The following is a 14,123-nucleotide window of genomic DNA, read 5'->3' as shown; positions in this document are numbered from 1 at the left end:
GGAAGATATCTTTTGAAGTACATAATTTTAACAAGAGGAGGTAGAGAATACAAAATAAACTGAAATACCTTATTAGTTAAAACACAGCTAGAATCTTAGTTGATGGCTTAATCTTAGTTGATGGCTTTTTAATATTAACATACCTCTAATGAAGTGTAATCCTTATTTGTAGCAGCAAAGAAAATTAATCCATCTTTTCTAAGTGTACGAAACATCAGACTTATTCTTTTTGGTGGTTGAGCGACGGATGCTGCTGGTAATAAAGGTCCATAAGCATCACTAGATGCAAATCTTTTATGTCTTTCAATATTTCTTAAATTCCATATCGTTGAACCACCATATAATGTGTCTAAAAGTTGCATTCTTCTATGCGTTTCTGAGATTTTAAATTCTATGAAACCACCATCAACTAATGTTATTGGCTCTAATGCTTCGACACAATTAGGTGAGATCAAAGCCGAACCTTCACAGATACACGATACACTCTTCCATCTATTATAGCATGCACCTGATGCACCACAAACAGGAGTTTGTACCGATGATGTCTCCATTCCATCTGATGACAATACGGTTGATGAACTGGAGCAAGGACTTCTTGCAGATTTACTACATGTAGGATCAATGCCACGTGATCTTAAAGGATTGGTCAAGTTTAATAATCTTCCATTGACAGCTACACTATGAACACAGCCGACAAGATCATCAGAGTGTACTTGACCTGGACGTTCTAGTATTGGATCGGCAGACATTAAACCACCAACAAACATCGGTTGATTATTAAAGTTTAAAGTTCTGTAAAACAAAGGAAAAGAAATCAATTAATTAACATTTAAGAATTATCAAATTGTATAACAATAGTAATAAGTTAAACATACACTATGAAAATAAATGAATGGGAAATAAAATATTTTTAAAATTTGTAGCTATCCTAGTCAGAATTAAACAGACTTAATTCACAGTGGCTAGAATTGGGGTTTGACAAAGAACCATTAAATAACTTTATTTGTGAAAGATATATTAATTTGCTAATAGTGTTAAATAATGAACTAAATGTTGCATTACTTATAAAGAAATTGAAAATGTCCTAGCATAACACAGAACATATAGTCAAACAAGATGCAATTAAGGTACATTTATTATTTTGTGAAATTACGTTCTTTTCACAATAATAAAAGAAAAATAACAAACAATATAATACATAGTTTTCTAAGATAATACTTAGCAGAAAATTTTGATTCCATTACTATTAAATTACAAATAAAAAATTGTAAATCTATTAGTCATATTAATCTAAAATAAAATTCAAATACATCATAGACATGGAGATGTTTTGTCCAAATAAATAAACAGGTTTTTTTTTATTATTTTTGACAATTTTTGTCATAAAAACAAATCTTGTGTGTCATTTGTTACGTGGCTATCAGTAGTACGTTCAAGTTTACTTACTGAATCTAATCTTAACCTAGGTTTTATTAATACAACTGGTCTACAAATTAAAATTTTTAGCCACTGGCTAAAAATTTGTCAATTTTTTTATCACTGGTCAAAAATTTTTAGCCTAGCTGATGCTGCTGGAATCATTAACTCTTCATCATGAGGCACTGGTCTCATAGCAGATGAAACATTTATTTATATTCATAGCTGATGGATATACAATACTGCTTTTATTTAAAAAAAAATAAAATCAGTAATATTTGTTTAGTAAAAGTATCAATTGCGATAATGGTTTCTTGGCTTCTGCCAAATCATTGGTACTTCCAAAGGCAAATGCTCATTCTTTTCTTATAAACATCAGATTAATTTAACATAACATTTAATAATGGTATACGTAGGGCCCAAGTTTCATCTTGGTATCCTAAAGAACAACCAAAATAATGTTTATAAGCAGTTTTTAGCATTGTTATGATAAATTCTCTGCAAATGTAACAAAAAATAAGAGAAGAATCATTTCTGTTATAAATAATTCTTTACTTACTTATTTCTATTAAGTACAATTTCTATTCATACTATAAATTCCTGAAAGTCTTAATAAACTAAAATAAAGTAAGATGTATTGCAACTGCATTTTTACACCAACATGTAGTTAGGCCTAAATTTTGTTGTTAGGATTGTTTTATAAACTTTGTATGGCTTTTATACATTAACATTATGATACAATACACAGCTTTAGGTGGTGGTAACTTGGAAAATGTGATATCATACAAGTACAGTATTTTGAAATCAATATTCTGATTTATCAAGAAAAATGCTGAATAAAATACCCACTTCCTTTTCAATACCAAAAATAGTGATGACCTGTATATTTTACTTATTAACTGTTTTAAAATCACATATTTAATTTTTGCTCCATAACTTAATTCAGAGTAAATGTATGATTTTACATCAGAATCAAATAGGAATTATTAAGGTAGTGTTTGTTGGTATTTATGAAATCAGATTACACAGAAGACTTTATTAATAGAAAGAGCATATGTAATTTAATAAAAGTAAATATCATTCAGAATGTTTTGATTTAGTTTAATTACTAAATGTTACACCTTCAGATCCAGAGAACTTGACATAATAACAAACAGCAATATATTATCAATATTATAACAAATTTTTTTTTAGACTTCGCAATTGAAATTATTTAGATGGTTTATATTAGACAAATTTATTGTTTTTTTAATTTAACTGATGTCAAAAATATTGTTAAGAAAATTCTGATTATGAAAATGCAATAAAAAATGATAATTATTTAATATAATTTATTATTTAATTAATATAATTAAATTAAAATTCAAAATATTTATATGAAGATTAACGACAATGAAGTATGAAATATAACTTGTGAAATTTTATATATATTTTCAAATACATTCACAAGATTATCATAAAGAATGGTGGCGTTTCAGTAATTCAGATCAAATAGTACTAGGGTCAGTTTGAGAAATTATGTTGGCAGCACTGAAAGCCTCAATCTAAAAAATATGTAATGGCCATTTTAATTGCTGAGTCAGTCTGAATTTTTGCTGAGGAGTCTAGTACTTTTTCTGTTAAAAAAAAACTGTGTTTTATGGCATCCCAAACTTTTCAATAACTTTAGCTCAATCTGCATTTCAACATACTTGTACAAATAAAAAGGAGTCATATGAAAAAGGTATAAAGTGTTAATAGAATCAGTTCAAAGAAACAGAATCTTTTTTCAAACAAAAACAGCTTGGAAGACCACCAGTATCAGAAGAAAATATTGGACAAATTTAGACAATCAGATCATCTTATAAATCCATCGATCATAAGTGCTTCAAGTTACAAATTACAAAAACAACTGTTTTTAAGTTTCTACATAAAAGATTATACTGGCATGAGTACAAAATCCAGCTTCTGTAAGAAATAAGGCAATCTGATACAGAGAAATGTTTTCATTTCTCTGCTAAAATTTTATAAAATTAGCGAAATACTTTTTAAATTACATAATTTTTATGGAAACATGTGACATATCTGAAGTTAAAATTGTTAGATATGGTTTAATGAAAAATTATGTAATTGAGCTCTTCTTCCTTCGCTGAAAAGAATGACTATTAATGAAAATTTTTAGCTTGATATGTTAAATGACCATCACTTTCCTCAACTGGTTGAACTCGAGAATGTACACTGAATTCATTTCCCAAAAAAATGGTGCACCCCACATTTTAATGCATTTGTTTTCTGGTTTTGAATGAAAAATTCACAGACAGATGGATAAGCTGAGAAGGCCCTCTCAGAACATCTATAATATACACATCTCACAAAATAAATACTTTTTCCTCCAAGAAGTCCAGACTTAACCACCGTGTGATTTTTTCTTGTGAGGATAGATTAAAAACATTGTTTATTTGCTTAAATTATGTGACTTGAATCATTTAAAGGAAAGAATTAAGAAAGCAATTACAACCATATAAAAGATATCTTACGCTGAGTATGGGCATAAATTGAATATCAATTATAGATTTACCAATATTGATTTACACATTTGATGAGATTTATTGATTATGCAACTAAACTATCTGAGATGAAGAATTTAACAAATAAAATAATATAATTATAAATATTTTTATTTAATTCATGCCTTAAACCATTCTTTTATGACAATCCTGTATTTTAATTATCAATATCAATCAAGATTCATTATTAACAAATTTAATAAAATCAATCATTAAATACTTTTTTTTGGCAAAAAGTGAACTTTAGGGTAACACTATAATCAGACATTTTAAATTAATAGCTACTTGCAGTTACAAGCCACATACACTAATATCAAGTGCATGCACACCCATACATATACATGCAATACATTCACAATAGTTTTCATAAACCTGTACTTTAAATAGATACCTACTCTAGTCCTATTGTCTAGAGATACTAATAATAAATAAATATTATAAAAATTAGAATGTTTTTGATAGTTCTAACAAACCCGTGACAGTGCTGCTGTACACACAATGTATGACAGATACATAATATTTTAAAACTTGTTACATTCTGCCCTGCTATAGAGATAAATCAATGTAACAAGCCATGTCAGCAGAGCCCACCATTGAGAATGCTATGTAATATACAATCTTCATTAATATGCTCATTATTTTATAAATTCTCAACAGATGTTGATTAACAACTGTTTTATAAATTCAATAATGAATTTTGTTAAGGATAATCACAATTGTAATAAAAAAAAATACCAGTCATACTAACAAACTATTTTATTAAAGCACAACCATCTTGGCAACAGTCAACATTATTATGAACATTATTTATAGATTTAAAGATTATTATTGGTATTTAGCAAGGCAAGACAGTTATAAAATCAGTCATCGTCTTATCTGTCAATGCCAATCTAATTTGAATGCTGCTATAATTTCTTTTTACAGAACAAAAACTATTTTTATTCAACTTATTATAATGAGGAAATTTCTTTGATTAAGAATAAAGATTATACTGTGCTTAAACAAATAAAAAAAATTAAAAATTTAATAAACTATCTACATAAAAATTATAAATGGCAATTTATAAGAGCAATATAACAACAAAAAGAACTACTGTAACATTTGTTAAATGCAGTTTAGTACTACACACCAGCTCATACCAAGGTGGGGTGAGAAGTTCCAGGCTTCACCCAGAGATGGCATAAGTAGGCTTAATTTCTCAACGTCGTCGCATGATTTCATTTTCCATTCTTCATTAGTTTACTACAAATGTTTCAAGTTGCTGCATCACATAGTATAATATTAATAGTATCTCAAAGTCTAGAATTAGGGCATTTTTTGGAAAGTGGAATAACTGGAAATTCGTGCAGTGATTTAATACTTTTTTCTGAAAGACTTAAATGCAAAAGAAATTAAAGAAGAGCTTGACTCGACATTGAGAGACTCTTCTCCATCAAATACAGCAGTTAAACATCAGGTTGTAGAGTTTAAAATGGGTCAAACAAGCACTAGTGATGAACCATGCAGTAGACACCCTTCTGAAGTGATTATGCAAGAAATAATAGAAAAAGAGCATAAAATCATTTTGCCGGATTGACGAATAACAGTGAATGAGACAGCAGAGCCTGCAGGCATGTCAAAATAATGTGTATGTAATATTTTACATGAATATTTGGGCATGAATAAGCTGTACGCTAGTTGGGTGCTGTGTTTGTTCATGCCTGACCAAAAACAGTGCTGAAAAAACATTTCAAGCGATTGTCTTGAGCTTTTTCAGCACAATCCAGAGGAATTTTTACATTGATTTGTAACAGTTGATGAGACGATCTGATTTTAAAGACTATCATTTGTTTTAAATCTAAAAAAATGGCTTGGAGGGAAGAGATTTTTTACCAATAATGAAGTTATTGTCACCATAGATGGTAAAAGGAGCTGGATAAATCAAAGTACCAAACTGGCTTAAATTGTTAACTCCTTTGGTATATTTACAAAGAAGTGTTATTTTAGAGCAGCAGCAGATTGACAATAGTATTTTACAAATATTTAACAGGATACATCATCAGGACAAGTATTCCATAAAAATTAAATTAAGTTAGAAAACTATTCCATAAAGTGCAGTACTAAGGAAAGTGCACTACCCCAAGATATCCGCATTTATTAATAAAAATTTATTCTTAATTCCAAAAAGTACATTACAGCAATAACAGTCTTCATTGAAAAATGACAACAGATGTACAATTCTACATAGTAGGTAAATGCAATGTCTTGTTTGAGAATTTTATAGGTGTTTATATTACATAAATTAAATATTTCTAGGTTTAAACATAATAGTTAAATATAATAAAGTATTAATTAAAATAATAATAGAACCTTACCCTGCTGGTCCGATGTCATCTGCATAGCATGAACTGTCACTCGGTCGACATTCATGACATACATCTCCATTTTCTGAACAGGAAGCTACACTAAGAGAAATCACTCGACCATTTCTAGTAGCAGTAATTTTATGCCATTCACCATTAGCTAAAGACAAATCTCCATTTACAACTGTAACTGATGTAATAGCAGTTCTTGCACCACCATATGAAAACACAGCCTTTCCATTGACTAGTTCTATAGCTACAAAATCAGAACGTCCACCGGTCTGTGCTCCAAAATTATAAACGAGCAAAGCATTAGGTTTTGTAGTGGCAAATATCATAGAGATATCATTTGTACTAGCATCCAAAGGAGGAAATGTCATGTATGAAAGTTCACTAAAACCAAATGTTGATTTTTCACAATGTCTTCCATGTCTTGAATCTGGACAACTGCACCGATAGCCTGGTTTTAAACTGACACAAAGACCTCCATTAAGACAAGGATTTGGACGACAAGAGTCAGCGATTGTTTCACAGTGATTACCACGATAACCTGGCCTACAGAGGCAGAAGAAACTTGAGCCGTCAGGACTCTCTCGGCAAGAACCACCATTTCTGCAAGGATTACCATCACACGCATCACCACGTTCTAATTCACAAAGGCGTCCCTCTCGAAGCGGCAGACAGATACACTGGAAATCGAATCCTTGTCTTCTGCAAGATCCTCCAGCTTGACACGGATTAGGTGAACAAGGATCTTGTCGTCTCTCACATCTTTTACCGGTAAATCCATCGACGCATCTACATGTGAAATCATGAGTGACTAGTGGAGATGTGAAAATCAATGTTTGACTATCTGTAATCCTAGTATCTTCAAAAACATTAATACCTTCGCTGCAAGAACCTCCATTTTCACACGTAGGATTCTGACAAGGTGAATATCCGATGGTAACGAGAGATGAATGTACTAATTGCTGAATTGAATCCTGCTTTCGTGACAAAACATCCAGAACATGTGCTTTATTTTGATATCCTTTAGCCCCTTTCACAGCAACAGCAATTTCTAAACCGCTTTCTTTTTCAAGCATACTGTAAAGATAAGGTGAATCGCTCACATCAAATGCCGATTTCATGAGATCTAAGAAACCTTTGTAATAATGGGTAAGAAATTTAGGTGCAGTCATGTTTTCAATGCGAACAGTAAGGCTGTTCTCAACAGTTGAATTATCAAAAGAAAGAAACTCCACCGTAACTGTAGACACGACATCCGGATGTCTTCCATCATTTCCTGATACACTTAGAGAGTATCCAGTACCAACTGCTATTCGAGACACGTGTAAACTGCATCCGACTGGAACTGAGAACACTCCACGTACATTAGGATTTATCAGCTTACACTGATAATCACCAGAAGTATCAGCATCATTTGGATGGACATCGGCAATCTTTCCAACAGGGAACATGTCATTAAATGTATAGACTAGAATATGAACAGCACGAGGAGTAGAAGGACTGTCATTCTGATCAAGGACAACAATTGAGACTGGATGCTGAGATTTCATTGGAGGTTCACCACTATCTTCTACCTCAATCTGAAACAATAAACATGAGATTATTACTTTTAACATTAACATTTAATTACACTTTTACAACTTTTAAGGACATTTATAGATTTCCTTAAAAGTTTGGCAACTTAATTTTGCCAATGATATAATAATATATATATATATATATACATCATTGGAAAAATTAAGTTTTTGACAATATAACAAATAAAGCTCTCATGTATTTTAACCCCAAATAAATAGCAATCTAAAAAAAGGCAACAAACTGCCACTAGCATGCCATATTTCTGGGCAGACAGTTCTTAAACACACATTGAGACATACTAAGCAAAGGACATGTCAGCATAGAACCCTTAAGAGGTAAACATGGGGTTTATCTGTTAATTGCTTTAACATTCTATGAATCTAGGTGTTAAATGTAACATCTGATCAGGTAAAATTGCTACTCACTATAATTTTTTTTAGAAATGAAATCAAAAGATTTCATTTCTTTTGATAGATGACAAAAATGTTGGGTTTAATATTTACAAGATGCAAAAGTTTAATACATCTATTGTCTGAATAAACATTAATATTAATTGTGTAAAGAAATAAATACATGGAAAAGTGTCTCAGAAATCATGATCTTATTTAATTAATAATTATTCATTCTCTTTAGTTATTACATATCAAAACTCAAGGCCATGTCAAATTGTTTCTTTCAAGACCATGTTGATTATAGCTCTATTTGAATTATTAAAGTTTATATATTATTAAAACATTGAACAATTAAAATCTATAGCAAAGCTTTGAGATTTTGTCAGTATAGTATAAATTTTGAACATAATTGAGAAAAAGAAACAAAACATTTCTAATTTCATAAGAACTAGTACAAATTAAAAATGAGCTTTCTTGGCATTTGCTTAAATGTTAAAATTTAGCAACTTCCTTGGTGATTAATTTGAAAATAATTATTTTATTTATTATTATTTACTTAAAAATAATTACTGGACTTTTCTTTTTTAATTTATTTCCTTATCTAATGAAAATAATTAAAAAAAACATTCTAAAAAGATGTAAAAGAAACATATTAACCATGATTTTCAAACTTACCCCTGGATTCAAGAGAGGGATACACTGTGCCCCTTAAGTTCCTATATCATTTATTTAAAAATATATTTCTATCCTAAAATGTAAAAACTAAAACTTCTGAACAATGAGATTTTTTTTTTTAATTGGTAAGAAGGGGAAAGTGATAGGAAGTTTAATTTAAAATTTAACTTTTTTTTTACTTTGTTGCTAATTTCTACAAAAAATCACTGATGAAGTTTTAACCTAAAGTGTCCTAGAAGTTTTAACCTAGGGAAGTTACCCAGTGCTTGTCTAATTTTTATGAGAATTAGAAATGTTCCATATACATAAGTCACTGCACAAATTGCATGCTTATTTGTTTATCAATTCTAAAGAAATTAAGCAAGATTGATTCCAACATATGTTATCAGAAAAATGCACAGTACTTTTGCTTATAGTATTCTATAATATAATAGCTAAGAAAGTAAATTTATGCAATTTAGAAAAATTAATGTTAGCTTTATATAAACCTTCAAACATTTATTTTTATGTTGTGAACTATAACTTAAAAATTAATAAATAGATTAGCAGTAGTTAATCAGAAGGCTACTTAGAAAATAATACACACTGATGATTGTAATAAATCACATTTAGAGAATATTTAATATAAAAATTATGAACAATATCTTTTGCATTATTTTACATTATATTTAATATGATTTTAATTTATTAGAAACTGAATGCGTTCAATTAGTTATTTTGTATGACATTTGATAAGTTATCCAAACAAAACTAGAAAGTATGATTTTTAACAAATCAATTCTAATACTAAATGTTTTATTTTAAATTAAAAAAAAAAAAAACTAGCACGATGTTATGTTAAACAATAAAAAAATTTGACATGCTCTGAAACAAACTTAAAATAGGAATGTTTGTAATACAGAAGCTGTACAACTGAAATATTTTATGCACATTCCTCAATAATGTGTTTTAAAACAATGGTTTTCATATCAAGTCATGAATATGAATGGATATTAATTAAAACAATGATTTCGGTACCACTGCAATGTAAAAATATTCAAGTCATACAGTAGATGTATTCAGTTAATTCTTATAAAACAAAAGATTCCACACTGAAGAAAAGGTACCTTCAAAGCGAACCTTAAATCTTATTATTCTTTTTTAATTAAAAATATTGTATTGCTATTAGCTATAGATAACTATACATCTATAACATAGAGATATTTTTTTATTTGAATCTACATATACTACTTGAGATCATACTCATGATTTCTATGAAATATTAAACGTAATCTTTAATCATTTTCATGCCCTTTATGTTCAGTAAGTTTTAAATTATTTCACATTTTCCTTATAACATAATTAAAAACACATACTTCTATGTATCTGAATAACCTAAGAGATAAACTATTTATCTTGTAAATAGCATATTTATTGAAATTTACAAGTAATCTAATCAACAATATACCACTCACATTTCATTGATGATAGGAAAAAAGCAGTAATTCATTAATTTGTTTTTTAGTTAATTTTTCCAATTTCAATAAAATTTAAATAACATTCACAAGCTGCTATTTCAACTTATTTAACCCAATCAATAAAAATTAACTAATTTATGGAGTGACTTTTTTATATTCTTTTTAAATATAAAAAGTTAAATTATTAATTAAATGTTACCACTTACTGATCATGTTTGAAGACCTTTTTTTTTTTGCAAGTGATTTAATGGTAAAAACAATGCATTTTAATTTAATTTGCAAATAAGATAAAAAATCATTCTTCCTCAGTCAATATTTAAAAAAAAATTAATCAATTATACAAAGAGTGGTTTTAAAGTAAGGTCCATTTTGAAATAAATAAAAAGTGAAAAATATGAACAAATTTTATTACTTACGAATAAAGATACCATTAATTTACTTTATTATAGATCTACCTTCAATTACAACACATTTTTCACAGCATTTCACTAGCTTTTTCATTCTGTCTTCAAGAAATTCTGTCAGTGATTTAAATCATGCAGTAATGCAATTTTTCAATTCATTGTCATTGTCAAACTTTTGTGATTTAAACCATTGTTTAAGATGAAGAAAATAATCATTGTGAGCTAAGTCAGGAAGAGTTGATGATTGAAGATTTTTGAACAACATTTTCTATTTGCCTTACTGTCTGATTTGCTGTGTATGGCTGAGCATTGTCATGCAAAAAAAAATCTGTGGGATGGCATTCCACACTGTCATTCTGACCCCTATGGGCGAAGACTCCTGCCTTTTGACAATCCTGGTTGCCACACCATCTCCTCTGTTCCTAGCCCTGATGGGATTTATCGGAGGTCATCTTTTAGACCCTCTAAAGTTGGTAATACTACACAGTCATCAGTTTGACCTCTTTCAGAATGCCTCCGATGTAAATGCCTTTGTAGACATTTCCATCAGTATATTTACTGAACCTACTCTTGCCTTCGTATGGCCTCTTTACACCACAACCACCTACCATAACTTACAACCCTCAACTATCAAATTAACTGATTCGCAGAAGCACAATCCCTGTTGCGCCTTCCTCTAACACCAAAGGTTTCAAACAAGAACTCTTCCTATATCTAAATCCAATTAGACTATGCACTTAGATCATTTTCTTGATTGAATCTTTAAACACCAAAACGTATATCCTCATACCAACAAAACAAGAATTGATTGCAACAGGGAAAATTTTGTCCTGCAATTCAATTTAGTCAAATTCCTCTTGATTGACTTAAAAATTAAGAAACAGATTCAAAAATTTAATAAGGCACTAATGAAAACATATACTATTTCTCTCCACTCTGATCTGCTTTCACAAGCGAGGTCAATGCCTACACCTTCCCACACCGCAGCTCCATCACAGAGTTCTCCACACATCCATTCTCATTTCAACAGTGAATATCTCAGCTAACCAGGGCTCAATGCCAAAATGCCTCTCTTGGCGAAGTAAGCACTCAGGTGGGTTCCTAGCCACCTGGATTGCTATTCTATCTATATATCTATAACAGCATCAGACCCCCTCAGCTAACTTCCACAGGGCTAGGTATCTAAGGAAGCCAGCAACTATGTTCCATTTCCTTTTGGTTTTCCAATTAACTTGCAAATCAAAACCAGAATTGATCCTTGCAACCTCTCTAGCTACTTTGGTAAGTCAGCTTCGTACCTGGGGCAGAAATATAAGACATTGCACACATCATCAATGGCCCAACACTCTGGACACATGCCTCAAACTAAATCTGGCCAAACTATCTCAAAAAGCACCACGTCCAGAAAAAAACTTGTAATAGGTGGATTGGGGGAAATCCACCTAACTACCTGCATACTTCTCATGTTAGGAAAAATACAATGTGTGTAATGGCCATCAGATGATTCAGTTCACCTGACGTGACATAAACTGAAACCTTAGTGGTCTATTTCTTTTATGCACCCAGAGGTAAATTGGCCTATCTTCTTAGCATTATAATGTAATTAGCGCTCAGTCACAAGGATATCAATGTGCTTAATACCAGAAACGACTGCCTCTTGAGAAACAGTCCTGTAGGCACCAATCACAAATAACAGTAGGAGATGCTGGACTCTCAACAAAATATTCCTATAACATTTGTACCTCATTCAATGAGCCCAGACAGGTGCAGCATATAGCATTACAGCTTCGCATACACCCTTATATAGAACATGCATGGTTCTGAAATTAAGCCCCCAATCAGTGGTGAAGTGCTCTCCAGACACTAAAGAAAGCAGAACAAGCCTTTTTGGCAGCATATTGAAAATGCTCCTTGAATTGAAGATTCTCACCACAGATAATACCTAGATACTTCTGCAGTGGGATACAGCTAACTTGATAACCTGCCATTGATACATAAGGTCATTGTGTAACAGCTAGTCTGCCCTTGAGCAACATCATCATTGTTTTCTCTAAGCTAAACACCATCTTATGTTACTCCACAACAGGAGTATCTTGTTAAGTCTAGGCTGGCCAGAATTCAATCTCATTCATCAAATCTCCTTTAACCAGGAAAAGCCCATGAACTGCAATATGATGACGCGGCATCCATGAGTAACCTCAACCACACCAAAGAATCAAATTCAACAACCCAGAGTAGGGGTTCTGAAACACTACCCGGTAAACAATCTTTAGATAGCATTATTCCTACTTCTGAGACAACATCTAGACTGTTGAAATAACTATACAATATATTCAGCTCATTTTGCATATGATCAAGCTTCAGCAACTGAATCAGGGCAGAGGGCCATAAGAAATTATTAAAAACTCCCTTATTTGGCCAAAAAGATACCTAAGACATACTCAGACTCACTGGAAGAAACAATGTTCATAACCTTAAGAATAGGATCTTTTTGTCCCTTTGCCTGGGCAAAAACTATGCTGATCATCTATCAATAACTTTCTAGATTTCCAACTATTAATAATATTAAGATACAATAATCTTCCACAACATTTCCAGTAACTGGCAGGAGTGTTAATGGCCTATAAGAGAAGCTCACAGTGGGGTCCTTGTCACCACCTTTAAATAACAATTTTAGAACACCTTTTTCCAGCAAACAGGGAAACAGACAGCAAAATCATCCTATTAAAAATTCTAGTCAAAATACAAACACAAATTCTGACAGAACAGACAAGGAGCTCCACTGTAATTCCATCAAAACCCATGGCTTTATTTCTACCAGCAAATTATTATCAGATGTACCTCTCTCTTCCTTTTATTTTCCACAGACAAAACATCAGAGCAATAAGCAACAACTTCTTCTCAGACTTGCAGATGACACAAGGTTTCATTAGTTACAATATCATCTGTTAATAAATCATTAAACAGAATATTTAAAATCTCAGCTTTATTAGAAACAACAACCTGCTGGGTTGAGATAGCTGACAAAAGAATACCACAATGACAGTTTTTTAAGCTCTTCTAAGATTTTTTTAATGTTTTGCAGTAATAATTGTATTCACAGTAGTTTTGCCGTCACTAAAAATGAGAAGCAAGATACCCTGTCTCAAAACACAGTTACCATAAGATTCTTTACCAAATGCTTTTGTTTGAACGCCTTCAGCCTAGAAGATGAAGAATACCCTCATATCATCAACTGCTGTTTTCTTTTGAAGATCAAATAAGAAATCCAGATTTCATCTCCGGTAACAATTTGATGAAATAA

General features: G+C 30.9%; 1 protein-coding gene across 1 annotated transcript in view; it reads right to left on the bottom strand.

Annotated features, from left to right (window-relative positions):
* Positions 1–14,123, bottom strand: part of ft (cadherin-related tumor suppressor fat) — an 817,460-nt gene that overhangs the window by 29,169 nt on the left and 774,168 nt on the right. The window contains exons 12-13 of the mRNA XM_075367925.1: positions 6,317–7,893; positions 144–792 (exon numbers count right to left, since the gene is read on the bottom strand). Of these exons, the coding sequence (XP_075224040.1) occupies positions 144–792; positions 6,317–7,893 (2,226 nt within the window). The remainder of the gene's footprint in view (positions 1–143; positions 793–6,316; positions 7,894–14,123) is intronic.

This window comes from Lycorma delicatula, chromosome 6 (assembly GCF_047948215.1).
Source record: "Lycorma delicatula isolate Av1 chromosome 6, ASM4794821v1, whole genome shotgun sequence".
Taxonomy (NCBI): Eukaryota; Metazoa; Arthropoda; class Insecta; order Hemiptera; family Fulgoridae; genus Lycorma; species Lycorma delicatula.
This window is presented reverse-complemented; position numbering and strand designations above follow the sequence as displayed.